This window comes from Podospora anserina, chromosome 6 (assembly GCF_000226545.1).
Source record: "Podospora anserina S mat+ genomic DNA chromosome 6, supercontig 4".
Lineage (NCBI taxonomy): Eukaryota > Fungi > Ascomycota > Sordariomycetes > Sordariales > Podosporaceae > Podospora > Podospora anserina.
In genome coordinates, this window is record NW_003613579.1 from 167,795 (window position 1) to 186,724 (window position 18,930).

General features: G+C 53.7%; 5 protein-coding genes across 5 annotated transcripts; 3 read left to right on the forward strand and 2 right to left on the reverse strand.

Annotated features, from left to right (window-relative positions):
* Window positions 1–2,153: 2,153 nt before the first annotated feature.
* PODANS_6_8680 (uncharacterized protein) lies at window positions 2,154–4,864 on the forward strand (the record flags this gene model as incomplete). Its single annotated transcript, XM_003437225.1, has 2 exons — window positions 2,154–2,269; window positions 2,371–4,864. The coding sequence occupies 2 exons, from the start codon at window positions 2,154–2,156 to the stop codon at window positions 4,862–4,864; spliced, it is 2,610 nt and encodes an 869-aa protein (XP_003437273.1).
* A 2,216-nt stretch (window positions 4,865–7,080) lies between these two features.
* PODANS_6_8690 (uncharacterized protein) lies at window positions 7,081–9,162 on the forward strand (the record flags this gene model as incomplete). The annotated part of the gene is made up of 4 exons (XM_003437226.1): window positions 7,081–7,138; window positions 7,200–7,282; window positions 7,349–8,979; window positions 9,042–9,162. The coding sequence occupies 4 exons, from the start codon at window positions 7,081–7,083 to the stop codon at window positions 9,160–9,162; spliced, it is 1,893 nt and encodes a 630-aa protein (XP_003437274.1).
* Window positions 9,163–9,348: 186 nt separating this feature from the next.
* On the reverse strand, window positions 9,349–11,806 carry PODANS_6_8700 (uncharacterized protein; the record flags this gene model as incomplete). Its single annotated transcript, XM_003437227.1, has 3 exons — window positions 9,349–11,532; window positions 11,599–11,733; window positions 11,804–11,806. The coding sequence occupies 3 exons, from the start codon at window positions 11,804–11,806 to the stop codon at window positions 9,349–9,351; spliced, it is 2,322 nt and encodes a 773-aa protein (XP_003437275.1).
* Window positions 11,807–12,231: 425 nt separating this feature from the next.
* PODANS_6_8710 (uncharacterized protein) lies at window positions 12,232–13,035 on the forward strand (the record flags this gene model as incomplete). The annotated part of the gene is made up of 1 exon (XM_003437228.1): window positions 12,232–13,035. One exon carries the CDS (start codon window positions 12,232–12,234, stop codon window positions 13,033–13,035), a length of 804 nt encoding a protein of 267 aa, XP_003437276.1.
* A 309-nt stretch (window positions 13,036–13,344) lies between these two features.
* Window positions 13,345–15,297, reverse strand: PODANS_6_8720 (uncharacterized protein; the record flags this gene model as incomplete). The annotated part of the gene is made up of 1 exon (XM_003437229.1): window positions 13,345–15,297. The coding sequence occupies one exon, from the start codon at window positions 15,295–15,297 to the stop codon at window positions 13,345–13,347; it is 1,953 nt and encodes a 650-aa protein (XP_003437277.1).
* Window positions 15,298–18,930: the final 3,633 nt, after the last annotated feature.

Sequence of the window (18,930 nt, forward strand, 5' to 3'; positions counted from 1 at the left end):
TTTTTGCTCGAAAAGATAAAGGAGCGTCGTTGAATCGTAAAGGAATGGTGGCGCCTAGCAGTAGAGAGGAAAAAGAGGATCAGGGACCGCAATAGCGGCGATGTCTCCCAACTCGAGCGATGTCAACGGAGATTATTGGAAATGCGCGAACCAACATATTCGAAAGAGATGGAGCAGTCACATATGGAGGGGGAAAAGATCCAGAATAATCGAAATACTCCGTCTATTGGTGCAGTCGGAACATAGGACTATCGTGGGGCGTAGAGATGAGGTGTGTCGAGGACCTAAAGCATCATCATGGCGTCGTTGTAGGAGGCGGTAATCGTGGTCGTGGTCTTGTCTTTTTTTCTCGATTCACCCACCTACTTGGTAACTGGCGCGCAGCAATTCACTGCCTGAACCAAGCATCATCATTTGTCGGTGGACCGGGGAATCCTCGGCGATAAGATAGGCCAACGGTTCCAGGTTTCAGAGCCTCGTTCACGGACCACCCCCCGCCAAACTCTCACCCACCGGCAACACGTGCATCTCTCACAGCTGCCCCACCTGGCGCCTGGGAAGTGTTTCTTTCAAAAGGGCACGTCTTCCCACCCGCACCGCTGCCGCCAATCTCTTATTCATTCATCCTCCTCTTTCTCGCCGTCGCTGCGGCCGCTGACCGACTGGCAGGGCATCGCCGTCCAGCGAATTCAATCAGCAAACCGTCGCCGGAAATTCTCACTGCGCTGAGTCGGATTCCGTTCTCCTTGGCTCTCGAATTCTGAACGTCAAAACCACTCACGGACAGCATTCATTGCTGCACTTCTCATTTTCTTGTCTCTTTCTCTACGTTCCGGCCATTTTAGCTGTTGAGGTTGTGCTCTCTGGCTGTTGACGTCTCCAACTCTCCAGCTCTTGCTTGCGTGTGTCTCCCCCGCCCCCCTCTGACACCTTCAGCACCTCGGGTCACTACAAGGTCCTCCCTCTCGCTGGTCTTGTTGAAAGCCGCCGCTCATATCGAGTCTTGGACGCGGGGTGGTGCTGCGCTGGGCATTTCCTTATTTTACTGTTTTTGTTGTTTTCCTCCTCGCAGCCTGTTGCCCAGGGTGCTTGAGGAGTTGTTGAGTTATAGACATTTACAAACTACTTCCCGTATCTGAATATCAAGATGAGCTTGTCCAACTTCAAGGTTGATAGAGGAACAATGTGGACAATGGCATCTGAAACTGCTCCTTTGCTGCTCTTTGCACCTGCCGTATGGCTGCCGATATCAACCGTTTCATCCCATCTCAATACCATTCATCCATCCATCATCACCATCGACTCAACAATAAAACCTGCTCACAATGACAGGTATTGTCTTCAAGTATCGAGCTTGGTTTCAAGTAGCCTCAACAGCATCTCTTGATGGGAACCACACAAATCGGCTCACGTGACATGAGTGAGGCCTGCGGTCTGCGGGGGCTGACCGTGGCGGCTGAGGAGATCCGAGCGCTTACCGATGAGAGGAGCGTTCAACCTCTGAATTTTGACATGCAGGTCCGATCACGCCGCATCCGCAACGACCATCCGCGAGTCCCTGCATCTTTAGCTCTCATGTTACAAGGCTGAGAACCATTATCACTCACTATTGCTATTCATCTCTATGTTGCTGCTGCTGTCTGGCCGGGCTGGGATCAAAGGAGGAGGAGATTGAAGTGCGGCCGAGTCTGCTGCTCACTGAGTGTCGCCAAACCGCCTGGGCTCAACTACCCCTGAACTGTGACTTGGTTGTTTCAGAGGATCGCGTGGACTTGAGGACTACCTAGCAGTGCCGAAGCCCCCTATTCGAATGCCAGGAACAGGCGTCAAGCGTTATCTCACGTCGTGTCGAGGCCGGTCGAGTCTTGAGATCGCCTTGGTGTGGTATCACGGTATCGCGGGCAGAATCGCTACCCTTGTGCGACCTTCATTACATTGGAGATCAGACGAACGATACGCGCCTTCCCTATTCACCACGACCCCTTTATTGTTGTCGGCAACAATAGTGCTCTCTTGCAGCTCTACCTGGCATTGTCCATTGTTGAATACTGAGAAGGTTTTTTGGACCCCAGCAGTTGGGTATCTTTTTCGGACTGTTCTCATTTCACTTGCCTCAACCACGACTCTTCCCCCGACTTTCCAATCACACCACCATGTCCACAGCACCTGGCCAGTCATCCCCAGACAAGAAACCCAACGAGCAGTGTTACAACTGCGGAAAAGATCATTGGACGTTGGCTTGCCCCGAACCGCAGAGGCCGATTATGGAGTAGGTCGTCCATTTCTTTCTTCACAACTCGACTCCTTCGATCCGGAAGACGTTCAAACCCCTTTCCCACTTCGATTTGTTTACTAACATTCTTGGCACAGCGGCATTCAGCGCTGGCAGTCGCGGCATCAAGAGCAAGGTGGTTCCAACCGTAACAACTCATCGCAAGAGAGACGCGGGCCAGTCGTAGAGCGTTACCCTCCCCTGCCGAATCACGGTCAAGCTATGGGCGGATACCCACCACCTTCAGGCTATCCCGTCCCCGGATATGCTGGCATGCCTCCTGTTCCTCCCGGCTTGCCTCCTGCTGGTCCACCTGGCTTGACTCCTGGTGGCCCTCCTGGTCTTCCACCTGGTCCTCCTGGCTACACCCCCAATGGTCCTCCCGGCTTCAATCCCAGTGGTCCACCAGGTCTGTCTTCTGCCGGTCCACCCGGTTTGCCCCCTGGTGTTGCACCTCGCCCCCCAAACCAACCCCCTCCACCTCCACCAGGACCTCCCCCTTCTCATCCTTACCAGCCGCAGCAACCATATCCACCAGCCCAGTATGCTGGAGGTTATCAAGCACCGCAGCCACCACAGCAGGCACCGCAGCATGGTCAGTATATTCCACCAGTTCCTCCACAGTATCCACAACAGTATGGCCAGCAACCTCCTTACGGCCAGCATCAATATGTTCCACCATATCACCCACAGGCCGGCCCATATGGCGGTGCCCCGAATTATCCTCCTCAGCAGTACGGTCAGCCAGGTCCGCCTACAGGACCTGCGCCATATGCTCAACCTCCTTTTGGCAGTCAAGCCCCGCCTCCACCACCTGCCGCCCCATACTATGCTGCCCACGCAGCTGGGTTCAGCCCTCCTCCCCTTGCCACGGGGGCATATCCCCCGCCTCCTCCGCCCGGCTGGGTTCCTCCTCCGTTCCCACCCGCCCATCAGCAGGCAGATGGCAGACACCAGCACTCGAACAACAATCGAGATAGAAAGGACCGGCGGAGGAGGAACAGGGATAGAAACCGAAATGGAAACCGCAATAACAACGGCAATGGTAATGGCAATGACAGCCAAGGCCGAAATGGTCAGCGCAGAGACCGGCCGCATAGCCAGCAAGTCCGGCAGCAGGCGTCTGCGGACGAAAACCAGGTGTCACCGGACGCCAGCCCAGCTCGGCGGCAGTCGGTGACGGGCGGTGACGGGGCGTTGGCGGGCGGTGCGGGATCGTCGGCGGATGTGACCAACCCGCCCGCAGATGTCGTAAGTTCGTTGGCGGATGGCAGTCAAGTGCCGGCTGAAGACATCCCAGCTTTGGAGCAGCCAGCAATCGAGGGCCGTGAAGGCCAAAAGAAACGCCGGGGGAGGGCCGGGTCGCCAAGTCCACCCAAAGATCCCAATGAGTGGGACTTTGTGGTGGACAACAAGCATGTCTTCCCGGACCTGGACCCAAAGCCCGCCGACCCCGTTGGCATCCCACTCCCCTTCCACTTCACGGAAGATCCCACCATCCCACCGGCTTACAATGCCACGTGCATCAAGTCAAAGTACTTCAATGAGTATGACTTGATGGACTTTTGCAAGTCGGTGCGGGACAAGGAGGAGTGGGAGAGGCTGAAGAATGACCCCATCTTTCGTCACTACCCTGGCATGGTGAGGAGGACGTTTCCGCCAGACAATAGGATTGAGTACTCCACATACGAGCCTACCCCTCCTCTTTCCCCTTCTGTTGAGATCAAGTTGCCGCCCAAGTATGAGCCGCCTCAGCCAGCCTCCCCCGCCCCGGCTCCAGTTGACAGCCGGTATGGTAGCGAGTATGACAGCTTTGAAGACAAAAGAGGTAGACGGGATGACCGCTCCGTTAGAGACGATGATGTCGGCTTCCGCTCTCGCCGTTCGCCCCCCCACCAGCCCAGGCATCAAGACTCCCCACGCGATCGTGATCGTCGTGGCCAGAGCAGCAACCAAGACCGCTGGTCACGTTATCCTGATGACCGCGACAGAGACCGCGGCATAAAGCGTCGCCGAAGTGCCTCGCCCCCGACCCCAGCCGACATAACCGCCGACCCTTGGTCCCCCAACGCCGTCGAGCCTCCCTCCACCAAACGTCGCAGTGACGACCGCCACTCCGACACCCCCCGCGGGAGTACCTACCGTGACCGCAACGACCGCGTCCCCTACAACAAAAGAAACGACAGCGGCTACCACAGCGGCCAATCCCTCGACAAGATCTCCTCCCGCCGCGACAGCCCAAGAGAGTGGCAACCCCAGTCCAACAGGCGAATGTCCAACCGCCCCCACGGTTACGACCAGCGCAACCGGTCTGCCACCCGCAGTCGCAGCAGGAACAGCAGCAGCGGCTGTGAAAACGCCAGAAGCCGCACCAGAAGCCGGTCGCCTCCTCCCCGGAAAAAAGCTGCTTGGGGTAGAAGTAGGAGTAACTCCCCTTTGACGTTTCAGGACAAGATGCTGCTTGGTTTTACTGGAACTGAGAGCTCTGATGAGGAGGAGAAGGAGGTGGAGAAGAGGGTGGCCAAGGCGAGGAGGATGGAGAAGAAGAAGCCGCCTGTTAAAAGGCCCAAGGTTGCTTCTGCGTTTAAGTAAGTTTTGCCTGGTCTTTATGTTGTTTATAAAGTATGCATACTGATAATCTTTGTAATAGTCGACGTTGGTAGCCGGACTTGAGCGTTTCCAAACGAATTTTTGTGAAAGGGGAAACATCGTGCCTTCGTGGTGGATTTAGCCATTTTTAAAAATGGTGTTTTTTGAAGTTGGCGTTTGCATGCGTTTCTCTTTTTCGAGGTCGATGATGGGTTTAGTTTAAGGCGTCTGGGAATGATAAGTTGCTGTTTGCAACCGGGAAGTAAGGATAAACCTGGGATTGAAGTTATATAGCATTGCGTTTCAGTTGCACATATAATTGTACTTGGGATGTTGAATACTCTGCAACTTGTTAGATGGTATTTCTTACTATGACCCTCGTAGGCTCCATGCAGCAGAGTACCTCAAGCTCACGTAATGAGGTCTTTGCTGAAAAAGAACTGAAAACTTCAGGGTTAGTGACCGAGATGATACTCGAACTGCAGCGTCCTACGGTATATAGATGCCATCAAAGGAAAGAGGCAGGAGAGAAGCGTCGCCTTTGACTACTGCGTTAATTGGATAGCACGGTGCGACTTGATGTGATGTTTGGACGATTTTAGGAACAATGTTGGGACGCAATTCTGATGCGGCTGCGCCTGGACTAAGTTGAGATTGTTGCCTGTTTGAAAGGGTGGTGTTAGAGAAAGACATCAAAGGTCGTAGGTAGTAGAGCGTGGGTGATTTCACGCTCAGCAAGACAACTATGACAGACACTGTGCTCTGGTCTCATTTTTCATCATGTAGTGCAGTTTGCATGTTACATGATAAAAAGATTGCCATGATTTCGTCTTGTTTTTTTTTTGTGAGAGTATTGTCCAAGACGACATGTTCAGCCGACTTGGTATAAACAAGTACTGTAGCTTGAGTGATGACAATGTAATCGAAACCTGACTCCTCTTTGAGGAATATATGATTTATGCTCGGACGATTTATCCTCAAGTATCTACAGTTTCATAGGCTCTTTCCGGCTTCATCAATACATATTCAGTTGGCCTTGTCTAGTAATGCTCGGACGATTTCTCCAAGTGAGTGATGTAATGCGGCTATTCTTCTTGAACTGAGCCTCTGCTTTTTTATTTGATAGCTATTTACTCGGATTCGGATTTATCATTTCTTTTTCCTATGGTGTGGCATTCGGAACTATGCTTGGACGATTGATACTTGAAAATCTTTATCTGAATTCGGGGCGATTTACCAGGACAATCACCAGCAGGATTCAAGGGCACTGTGGAATGTGTGACATGTCCAGACTGATGAGAATAAACATCCTCAAAAGTGATGTGCCTGTTTATTTTCTCTTATGCCACTACTCTGGTAGTTCCTTCGGTCGGTCTCTGAGATGAAGGGAGGAAACTCACCTAAAAGCCCCTCTTTGACGGGTAAGGCAGAGATCAGTTTGACAACCAAGCGCCCAACCCTTCACCATTGCAATCCAGGCAGTCTGGAAAGGATAGAAATAGGAAGCCAAGATCTCAAAGCTGCTGGCGTGCGTCACCTGCATAATCTCCACTTTCCTGGGCCCTTTCCGTAAGCAACTCTACCACCCATGGCCACAAGCTTTGCTGTTGGTTCATGCTGCAGCTGTAGCCTGTGTCCAAGACCATCGTGCCTTCCCAAGGAGGCAGCCCTACTCGCCCCCCCAAATCCCCTCAGACCCAGTCATTGTCAGCGCTTGCCCCTCATTTACCAATCCTCTTCCACCACATCCATTCATGGATCAAATGCCAGTTTGAATTATCGTCCACGAAAACCAGTGATTACTGCAGTCAAGGCGCCGAGACATAATCCATGATCCGTACGACTCCACAACTTCAGCATCCACCAAATAGTCTCACCAAAGCCACGCCCACCCCACCAGGGCTGACCGCGGACCAACCTCGACGGCTGCCTGCCTATCGCCCAAAATGCAGTTATGTGTCAACCCAACGTTGCTAGACGCGGCCCGCCACAGCCGCATACCAACAGTCTCAACCCGCCGCTGACATGCATAGCAAAGTCAACAACCACTGGCGCCAAGCCCATCGTCAATGCAACAGTCAGTCAGGGCACGATGGACACTCAACTCGACCCCGCCAACCTGCCCCGCCATGTCGTGAGATTCATATAGAGGGCCAGAGATCTTTTGTCTTTACCTGCTTGGACTCTGTGTCTATTCAAAAACAAACAAAACTTGAACCATGGCTGACCCGACTGCCATCACGGCCGCTTTGACCGGCCTCTTTCCTCTGGTCAAAGGTAAACATTGCCCCTTTTCAGGCACAAAATGGGCATATTGGCTGACGGTGGAAACGGACAGAGGTCTTTTTAATGACCCAGGTTCTCTTTGAGGCCGACAAGAAGCTTCGCTCTTTTTGGGCACGGGTGGAACTCCAGAGAGCAGTATGATATCACCGGGAAGCACTCTAGAGTAGACTCTCATGCTAACAACGGCTCTCCTATCACCAGATCTTTGATGCCTGGGAGGATGGGTGGCTCGATGCCCGGGACAAGCCTGATGATAAGATCAAAGCATACGCATTTGAAAAGCCACTTCTGGCAAGGGGTATCTTGAAGGAATTCGTGAGCCTGCTCAAGACACTCTCGGATCCCGACAAGCTCAAGAAAAGATACGGTCTGAGGCCCGACAGGATCCCCAAGTATGCGACCAGAAACGACGATGTGCCGAGGGACTTGAGATACTATTCGGATTATCTCAGCGGTGTCGACAGCCGCTTCAACATTAAGGGACTTCCTGCCTTCAACAAGAGCATCAACGACCACTTGAACTTGCTCAAGACTGTCCGTTATGTGATAGTGGGAAAGGACTACGAGCTTGAGGATGTAGTCATCCGGTTCACCGAGTTCAACCGAGACTTGCAGCTGTATACTGACAGCGAGGCCAACAACGAAGCGGTCCAGAGAATCTACGAGGTTGTCCTGACGGGCCTCCACTCGAAGCCTGACGACCCAGCACGTCTTGCCGAGGCAGCTCTGTTCGAGCAAAAGGCAACCATCGACCCCGACGCCAAGCGATTCTACGGCGACATCGCTAAATTCATCGGCTTCTCCCTCTCCCTCCGAGACGTCACCGTCCTCAACGGCCGCGGCCTCAGCCCCAACATGCCCTCCCAAAAGATCTTCACCCGCCGAGACTTCTCCTTCGACGCCCCTTACAAACTCGGCCCCCACTCCACCCTCGCCCGTCTTTTGGATTATCCAACCAAATACCAAACCCGCCTCGTCCTCGTCGAGTGGGTCCCCGTCCCCAAGACCGTCAACGTCAAGACCAAGCTCGAAGGCCTCAAGTCGGAGTGGTATGTTCTCCACGCTGACAAACCCGACGGTCTCCTTTTGCCGACCGCCCAAGGTCTGGTGTACGACAACACCGACTCCAACTTCATCGGCATCGTCTTCCAACTCCCGTCGCACATCAGGACGGAAGTTCCCCCCAAGATCGCCGGCCGGGTTGATCACCGGGTTGTCCGCTCCCCCAAGACCACGGCCGCTCAAAGGATGCCCACCAGCCTGAGGCAGCTCATCCTCCAACAACCGGCCCTCGACCTTGGCGTCCGGTTCAAGCTGGCGCAAAAGCTTCTCAACTCTCTGCACTTGATGCACACGGCCGGCTGGATGCACAAGCGCATCCGCGCCGATAACATACTCTTTTTTCCCTCCCAGAGCCGAGACGGCGAGCCTGACCCGACAAGACTGGACTTTGAGAACCCTTTTCTCGCGGGGTTCCACTCTGCTCGCTTGGAGATTGAGACGTCGTCTGTTCTTGAGGTGGCTGCGAAGCCGCTGGAGCATATCCGCCCGCTTCAGGGGCTGGGGAAAGTGCTGAATCAGCCTAGGGTTGTCGCGTTGGATGCGTACCAGCATCCGGAGTATAGGTATAATGTCAACCTGCCCTACCGGAATCAGTATGACCTTTATGGGGTGGGAGCTGTGCTGTTGGAGCTGGGGCTGTGGGAGACGCTCGAGATGTTGGAGAAGGGGGATATTGGACGGAGGGGGTATGATCCGAGGGTTGTGCCGACCAAGGATGATATCAGGAAGGATGGGGAGACGGTGGAGAGGGCGGGGTGGAAGTTGGATAGGTAAGTTTCTTTTTTCTTATTCTTTTCGTTATGCGGATGTGGGTTGGCTAACTGAGTGACAGGATTATGGGCTCAACATATGGAAAGGTGGTGAGGGAGTGCTTGGCGCTCAAGCCTATGCCGGGGGATCTGCTTGGGTTGGAAAGGACGCTGGTGGCGAGGTTGGCTCATTGCCAGGCCTGATCAGGTTGGTTGGGATCTAGGGTTGAATGAAAATAACAAGAGGGTTACGAGCCAAAAGACAAAACGATAAAGTTTAGCCATGTATTTCCCCTCGTGATCATCCATGTGTAAAGATGCCGTCTCTATCATCAGCGCTATGCTCAAACTTTTGAACTTGCCTATTCCAACTTGACCAATCATGACCTTCTACGAAGGCCGTACAAGTCTAGCATCCTCATCACTCTCCTCCTCTTCACTGCTTTCTTCCTCCGACTCATCCTCTTCTTCACTTTCCTCTTCCTCTTCCTCTTCCTCCTCCTCCCCCTCCCCCTCCCCTTCCCCCTCTTCACTCTCCTCTTCCTCCTCCTCTTGCTCCCCTCCCTCATCCTCAGCCAACCAATCATCCAAAGTCTTAGCACCCACCCCATTAGCAGCACTCTTCGCCCCAAACGACCCAGCCGGACTGGCACTCCCCGACATGGAAGCCGACCTCCCCTGTCCCGCATCAATAATCCTTTCCGCCGCCGGAATTGGCACACTGCCCGCCTTGTTCCTCCGGTCATAAACTCCATACTTGCCATCATCCTGCCTGTTATCGCCTTCTCTATCCCTCAACTTTGCATCTGGCTCCTGCCCCTTTTCCACCCACTCGGGCAGGTCTTCGTAGCCCCTTAACCCATGAATAGTTCCCCCTCCAGCGAGGACAAGAGCTGCCGAGCCGAGGGTGTAGCCCTTGCGGGTTTCGGAGGGAGACGGGGCTTGGGGAGCGGGTTTAGGAGCGAGGAGCATGAGGGTTGCTAGCTGTGGGACTTGGAGCAGGCTTTGGTACAGGCGAGTCCTATCGCGGAGGTCATAGGAGGTGTCGTAGCGGGCGAGTACGGTGACGTAGTTCCATAGTTTGGGGATTGGATGGTCGTCGTCTTCTTGGTCCGGGGTGGCGGGTGGCGTTCGGGCTTCGTTATCGCCAGAGGCAGCCTCTTTCTGGGCTTCGAGTTTGCGGTTGAGGTAGTGGAGGTAGACTTTGGCGGCGAGGAGAACAATTTGCCTCTTTGCCAGCTCGGATTCTGATGGGAATTCTTTGAGAAGAATGCGCAGCACGTCTGCTGCAATGTTGTCCTCCCCGTTCAAACCAGAGAATTCACCGACGAGCCAGATAATGGTCGCACGGGCCTGGGGGTCTGTGGCGCTGTCGAGGTTCTTGGCTAACCGAACAACAGTCGCGACGTGGGAACTGGGGTCTTGCTGAATGAGATGGCGGATTACCGTGAGTGACTCTGCTGCGAGGGTCCCATCGAGAGAAGTAATTTGTCCGAGAAGAAGGCGAAGGCATCGAGGTGCGGTGGCGGTGTCTGTCTGTGCGCAGCGGCCGATGGCTCGGACGGCTTCCTTGACGAGACCCTTGTCAGAGCCACGGCTGAAGTGCTCGAGTTCGTTGAGGATGAGTGACTTGATATGTGGCGGTGAATGAGGAAAGATGAGGGTCAGGACCTCAAGCTTCAACTCCCATATTGGTTGGCTGTCGGTTGCGCGGACGAGAAAGTGTGTGGCGTACTTGACAAAGGCGGCTGGATAGTCGAGACAGATCGACACTATATTGAACAAGGCAACCTGTTGAATATCCTGTCCACCTCGGAGAAGTGCAACCAGGGGCCCAACAGCTTGCCGGACGTAAGCAGCGGTCCCAACGGCAGAGTAACACCGTGCGACGGCCACCACCACGCCAGAGTTGCGGGACTGCAAAAGAGGCTTGATACTGGTAAGAAGGAGCTCCAGGTCGGCGTCCAGGAACACGACTTCCTCCCCAGCTTCCACTCTAGCCCTCCTTGGAAAGCATTTCCGGGCATAGACAGTCATCAGACGCAGGGTTGATAGCTGGCTCCACTCGTCCATGTCGACTACCATTTTGACCAAGTTTCGGTAGTTCTTGTGAATCAAGTCTATCCTTTCCGGGCAAACTTCCAGGAATGCCGTGACCGCAGCGCCTGCCACGTAGTATTGCTTGTCCCCCAACAGCGTCGTCATGTATTCCAATAGTTGCGGTAGTTGCGAGGGGTCGAGGCGATAGCACTTGGGGATGGCGAGCGCAGCAGCGCGCCGAACATATGGGCTCATATCGCCAGCGCCCTTTCGGATGGCCAGAGACACAATTTGACTGATGACTGGCACTCGTATTCCAGACATGGTTCGTAGTGCGAGGGCTCGAACTTGGGGGTTTGTATCGGATAGGGACTTTTGGATCGTGTTGATGGAGAGAAGGGCTAGGTCGGGTTCTTGCTCGGCATGATGTATTAGGTAGATGTAGACGAGCTTCTTAATTTCGAGGTTTGGTGACGCGACATTCTTGACGACGGAGGAGAATAGGGGGAGGGTTTTTAGCGCCTTGTACATCATCTGAAAGAAGGCAAACACTGGTGGTCAGCAGCTGGAGCTGGGAGAGGCTTGGGAGGGAATGCGCACAGCGATGACACGCCGTAACCCCTCAAGTACTTCACGATCATTGCGGCTGTCGAGGAGTTTCTTCACTTGGCTACGGTCGAGCGGCTTGAAGGAGCTTCTCGAGCCTCTGGCGGCTGAGGCGGCATCGAGGGTGAGCTCTCGAGCTGGTGGATGGAGGGCGGAATTAGTAACGGCGCATGATTAGCATTTGCTTCCAGAGGCTCACCATTCTCGAGCAAGCTCGATATACGAGCTATCGACTCCATTATGTCTGTTCGGCGCTGCGGTTCCTCTTTTCCCAAGACCAGACCAGACGCAGTTGGTGATTGTCGCACACCTAGGCACTGTGGTGTAGACAGTGGCCTTGGGCAAGTGACGTGCTCCCCTGTCCACCTTGCTGCTTGGGAACCTGGAACCGTGGAGCTGGGGCCAACTGTCGCGACGTTTGGTGGGGTAAAGGGCGCTATGCAGCTAAACACTCCAACGCCCGTTGACCTTAGCGGGGCATTCGCCTTGACGGCAGCACGTCCCGGTGACGGCTCGGTCCACTCATGAGCCCACTTCACCATCACTCCGATCGACGACCTGTCTTAGGAGGACGCATCTGGAGGCCTTCTCTCACACTACACGGCATTGATCATCTCATCTATCTAGATGGATCCCCTCTTTCTGTCCCCCGCCCTGCCATCAACCTTGATCCACTACATAATCCACCACTGCACCTACCCAACAACCCTCCTCATCTGCAGCGATCGTGCCGAGTTCCTTTCCGCTCTCACACAGGAGTTACAAACCCAACAACACCATCAGCGGCAGTCGGAAGCCACAGCAGATCCTGACACAGACGTCGGCCCAGACCATCTCGGTCAAGCTCCCCACCAACCATCATCCCCCCCAAACCACACAGCATCAGCGCCTAGTCTCTTAACTCCGCCCCCGTTGTACCAGCTGGCAGTCACACGGCACATACGGACAGTATTCATACCAACCGTGTCACACCTCCGCGCTTTTCTCTCCGTTTTCACCCTTCAGGACACGGCAGCTGTTTCGGCACCTCCCACAAGCACGGCCGCGCCTAGGTCGTCATCATCCGGAGCAAACCACACAACTCCTTTGCTCCTGGTGTACGGATTCCTGGGGTCACATCGGCATACGAGCGAGTGGAGTGTTCAGGGCGTCAATGGTACGGCCGCTGTGCTGGTCGTAGCTGCGAAGCAGGCGGGGTTAAAGGCCGTGATCGTGGAGGCTCCTCCTCTCTCTACTTCCTCTCCTGACGAGGCTGGTGGGGATACTCAACACGCAGAGGATATTCTGTCAGAGAAGATGCCCGTGTTGAGCGGCAGCTCAAAAAGAACAGGACTCAATCTCGAAGGAACCGGCTGGTCAGGCAAAACCATTGAAGTCAGCAAGGTTCTTGGAAGATGGTTCCGCTTTCAAGAGGGAAATTGGGAGGCCTGACAGCAGTAGGTGTCGCCACGTAGGTTACATTTCTATTTGTATTGCTGTGTTCCTGGAACAGCAACGAAAAACGTGTTCCCCTCTGCCGTGCATAGTTGAGCAAACAGCCAACATCTTTTCCGATGTAAGACATGACATGGTGCCGCCATGGGCCCTCATGGAGAACAACATACGTATTGATACCCAATTTCTCTAGCAAAAAAAGTCCAATGCTAGCGCCGACGCCGTCCCGTGGTATCTCTGCATCCTGATAATCCTAACAAACCAAATAGAAAACAGCCGTGCCATGCTAAAGTCCTCCGAAAGCTTTTACCATATATATATATATATATATGTGTGTGTGTGTGTGTAAACAAACAAGATGACACGTGAAATCAGCAAGGGCTCCTTAGAGGGCTTGCTCCATCTCGGTGATGTACAGCTTGATATGAGACTCCATCTTGAGGTACTCGTCATACGCAGCCCGCACTTCGTTTTCGATATTCTCTTTGAGGTCGAGCATCTGTGAACAGTTAGCGTTAGCCTGATGACTATGTAAGAGTGCAATCTGGAACATACCTTTTTCTCAATCTGTTCGATCCTGACTCTCCTCCTCTCAATATCCTTGCCCTTCTCTGACCTCTCCTCTGTGAGCTTCTTGTGTACCGCCCTCAGCTCCTCCATGGACTCCTTCGCCCGCTGAGCCTTTTCTTGGCTGTGCGCTCTCAACGTCTCAGTCCTTTCCACCCACTTGGCCAGTTGCCTCTGGAGAAGGGCTTCCGTCCGCTCAACCTCGCGGACGCTAGCTCCACGCTCAGTAAGCGCGTCTCTCTGCTTCGCGTTCTTGGCGTTCTCCTCCTCCTCCTTTGCCAGCTCCACCCCAATCTCCTCCAGCAGCTTGATACAACTCGCCACATCCCCCGTCACGACCGTAAACGAGTCCGTCGACGTCTGCAGCGCCCTCGCCCTTCTGTCAAGGCTATCAATATGAGCCTTGTCCCCATTGAGCGTATTGCTCAACTCCGTCAAAGAGCTCTGCAGCGCCGACGGACTTTGCAGCGTATACGGCTTCAGCTTCGCGCTCTCCTGCTTCAGCATCACCTTTGTCGTAGTTTTATCCTCCAGCTCCTTCGTCATCTCCGCCTTTTTGATCTTTGCCTCCTCCCACCTCGCGGCGACCTTCTCCTGCGTCTTCCTCAGCTCAAGCAACTTGTGCTTCAGCTCCTCGTTCCGTTTCGTCTTCTCCGCCACCTGCACCTCCATCTGTTTTCTCGTGAACTTCATGTCCTCCAGCTGCCCCTCCATGTTCTGATTCTCTTGGTACAGCTGCTCAATCCGCGCCTTTGTCTGCTCCGCGCGATTGCAATGCTCATCAATCACATTCGTCTGCGACTCTCTAAACCTCACAAAATTAATCACATAACTCAACAACTTGACCAACCGATCATGCGTCGGCTTGTACAGATCCCCAAAATTGAAATCATGCACCCCGCACTGCTCCATCAGTATCCTCAAGTTCCTGAAAAAACCCAACAGGTTCCTCGTATCGGCCGGCATGAGCGCATCGCAGAGGTCTACCCCGACGATGTCCTCGGCGGCAGCGCGCATGGCAGGGTCGACGGTGGCGCGGGTCTTGTTCATGAGGAGCTCGCCGAACCACTCAAAGATCATCTGGACTTGAATCGGGTTTGGCTTTTGGAGGTCTTGAACCGTGAAAGAGATGCCGAGCTCGTTGATGCAGCCGACGATCTCGCGGTCGGGGAGGCGCATGTTGGCGTAGGCGGCTTCTTCTTCTCTTTTGGCGGCGCGGGATTTGGAGGAGGCGCCGGCGCCGGAGCCGGGGGGGAGGCTGCCGGGCATGATGGACATGCGGGGGTTGTAGGACATGATGGCGGTCCGGATAGGGGGGAGCGCGAGGTGCGCCGGACGTCGAGGTGGTTTTCGAGGGGAAATTGGCGGCTTTCGGGGTAGATGGGAAGATCGGGGAGGGGGTTGTAGTGCGGGGGCACCAGCAGGTTGAGTCTGGCTTCGGTGCCGAGTGCCGGGTGGTGAATTGACTTCTGGTCGCGGTGTTGAAGATGCGCCACGTGTGGTGGTGAACCGTTGATAATTTGGGTGGGCCGTGTTGACGAAATTTGGTGGGGTGTTGCTCGGGAAACTGGATCCCTGCAGGCTGAATATCCACATTGACTTCAGCCTCGGTACATGCAAATTGCTCGGTTTACTCAATATCAAATTGGTACTCTTGATTTCTGGAACATCTGAAGATCGCAAGCCAAGCATATAAATATAATGCTGAGTCCATCCTCTTTTGCGGAACTCCTTGCGGACGATACCTCGTCTACTAGGTGCCAATCAATCCACTTCTGCCAGAGCTCCTGCGCCTTTTGGGTGGACAGTCCGACCGATATCAGAGTCTCCAGTGAAATGAGGGCATCGGGGATGGTGAAAAATGCTTCTGAAGATTCTGGCGCGTTGGGTGGAGTGAGAGGGAGATGCCGGTATTCTTTGTCGCCGAAATGGTTCAACGGCGCATGTGAAGCCGCTGAGACCTCCCAGGGCCTGGAGATTCTCAGCGTCCTGAGGTGATAGCATTTTGGTGCTGGTCGACTCAGCCAAGGTGAAGGTGATGAAAGGTGCGAAGTGATGAAAGGTGCGAAGTGATGAAAGGTGGAAGTTGAGAATCGAAGAAGAATTACCAGCTACGCTTTTTATATCTGTGGAAAGGAAACAAGAATACCCAAATCAAATCTGAAAAGCTACACTCAATAAGACTAGAAACTTTACCAGCGCGCACATTCGGACCAGAGACTTTAGATACCTATAGCTTGTGCCTTATAATCTATAGCTATGACGAAACGGAAAAATAAATGAAATAAATGAATTAAGGCTCTCGAGTCTAGCAATGCCCTTTTTTCCGCGCTGAGGTTGGTAATTGTGGAGGGAAGTTGTGAAGTTATTGGAAGATTTCCCACTTTCACAAAACTCGAAGGATCAGAGTTCAAAGGAACAGGTCGAATTAGGTTGAATCAAATCAACTCAGCAAAGCTAAATTAATGCAGCAAATGAAACCATTACATTAAACTATGCCATTAAACATGAGAAGGCTGAACAATGACACCGAAAAGGGCTTGTTTCTCTCTTAGAATTGATTTGCATGTTGTGGTTATATTCAAGGCATGGCGATTTGAGCTGGACTAGGGCGATGTGAGCCAAGGTTGAGCAGGGCAGCGCCAAGTTCGCTGGGACTCAAAATCGTTCAACCACACAATGGTTGGTAGAAACGTCACAAACATATCACCACTTATGGCGACAAAAAGCCTGAAGGCCAGATAAGTGCCAAACGATGGCGAGCAAGTTGTGGGCTTTCTTCACATGGCGGACTGTACACAGATCTATGGTTTTGGCAACCAGTATCATGCATCCACAGACCCCGGGCCATCGACTTCATCCTGGTGGCACATCATTGCCGAGCCAGGCCCAGGACTGTGGTCAACCCTTGTCGAACCGTCAGAGAATCTACCCTTTGCCTGTTACTAGACGTCGCACGTGTCCTGACACAGCATATCGATAGATTGCCATAGTGTGATCGCAGCCAGACCATCAGCGCACCGCATAAGGCCGCAACCCTAGCCACATGGCAATGCCTTGGAAGCCCATCGTGAGATGAAAAGCCGCAGGCATCCGCTCTGTGGAGGCTGGCATCATTCTATACGACGGGCGCGCGCCTGTTTTCATGTGGCATTGCAGAATCAGAAATTAATCATGGCCAGGCGGCCCTCCGCTGAGAGATTCTTCTCCGGGCCTTCCATGCGCAGCCGTGATCCGAATGTAATTCCTCGCTGTGCCACATTGCCCTATGGCCGAGGTTAGACTGCTGAGATTAAACCCTTCGTATGGCTGGAATAATGACCATGCTAAGATCTCGTCCGCGTCAGGTCCGGATCTGCGGACCAGTCTATCGAACCTGGGATATAATGGAAACAAACGGAACGGCAGTGTCTCTTGATTTGTTGTGTGGGTGTGGGAGGGCTGAATGGTGAAACGTGAGGGCGTTGGCTTGCAGCCACTCCTGTTGTCTGTCGGGTCATCCTTTCGCAGTACTCATCTGCCAGGTGTGATGCGGAGGGATTCCGGAGACTGCCCTATCTCAGAAGTTTGATCAGTTTGAAGAGTTGTCAGATCGAACTCGCCCATGCAACTGAATCTATTGAAACTACAGAGACGGTTTCTCCATCTCATCCCCGCACGTGAACCAATCCAGAAAGCCTGGTGCATGTTGCATCACTTATCAGAATTGCCTAGCGTGGGCGGATGGTGCCGAAAGCTGGCAGGCGAGATGGTCGAAGTTCGACACTGCATGATGAGTTTGGAGACTCACTCAAGCTTGATTCCAACTCTGGTTGGTGTTAATAGAATCATGTCTTGCTCCCCCCCCACGCAACAAGAGCCTGGGCCCTGCAGCGTCTGTGTCCATCTCGCGATAGTGTTCAGGGTAGCCGTCAAACTGTGTGGGAGCAAAACACGTGTCAGGCTGGCAAAGCTCCCGGAAGTCCCGCTGGGACGTCCCTTTGCTCTGCGGACTTCGGGGCCTGCGGGTTGACGGTAGTGCATGCACGTGCTTGCGGAGAACGGAGAGCGGAGAGCGACTTTGGCAAACGCGCAAAGACCCATGATGGCACATGGCGAGACGATTGCAACCCCCATCCGGTTTTTGTGAGCAACGCTGCCCAGGTGTGTCCTCGGCAGGGGGATCAGCACACAGTCGCCGTCACCATCCACGCAGCTCGCTGGTGTTCAAGGGAGCAGATGACGCCAAAGAGTCCATTGGAGGGTGACATTGGGGAAGCTTTCCTGTGGCGACTGCCCTATCGGCTCTTCATGACATAATTGGCCGGGGTAATGTGACAGGGGGGAAATGCATACCTATCGAGGATGTCGCTGAACGAGCCTTTCCGTTTTGTGACGACGTACATGGCAAACGAGAACTAGACCTCACACCTCGTGAGAGAACCGAGCTGCGTGCGTACCTATCGTGCTCGGGCCAGACGGATACGAGCATCTATTCTCTTCCATATTCTTCATGACCAGTGCAATGCGCTAGGTGCCGTGTACATTAGTCTCCTGGGCCCATTTTAGAGGCCCAAAAAATACATACCACCGGCAAAATCACTCAAGAGATACACGGCAGCTTTGAGCGATCGCGCGATCTTCTGATTGAAAAGCTCGAGAAGAAGCCAGTGTTGGGGTTGGCCTGGTGGAGCGACCCGTGGAGCCAACTGAAGGCTGAAAAGACCCCTGGCACCCACAAGCCCACAAAACCGTTGCAGTGGGGCAGTGCCAAGCCGAACCAAACCTCTCCAGGGTTCAGATGACGAGAAACGGCGGGGTCCAGGGAAAACGGAGGGGAAAGATGTCGCCGCCCTTCATGAATGCCATCATCCCATACAACATGAGCGGAAATAGTCCGACTTCGGGGTCTAAGGTGCTGAGGTGCTGGTGCAGAATTCCGCCAGTCTGGCCGGCTAAAGGTCCGTCGCCGCGGTTTGGCAGTGTCTCCAGGGCGTTTTGGATCGGAGGTTTGGAGGTCGATGGCTCATGGACTGGCCTGAGAATGTGATTGGGTCAACCAAGAAAGTGGTTGGGGCAAACGGAGGGGATTTAGCAGAACCCAATTCCTCAGTGAACGAATCAGTCTTCTGGAGAGAAGACAATAAGTGACATGATTTCATTACGGGGGGAGCATTCATTCAAACCCTCCGTTTCTCACAGAAGAGACTGTCAGGCAGTCTGCAGTCGATCAACAAGAATTTGGCAGGGGGGCAACAAGCACGTCGCAAGCAAGGTACCCGGAACCCTCCCTTGTCACTTCAATTCTTATTTTTCCTTGGGCCCTGCCAGCAGCTGCAACGCCCT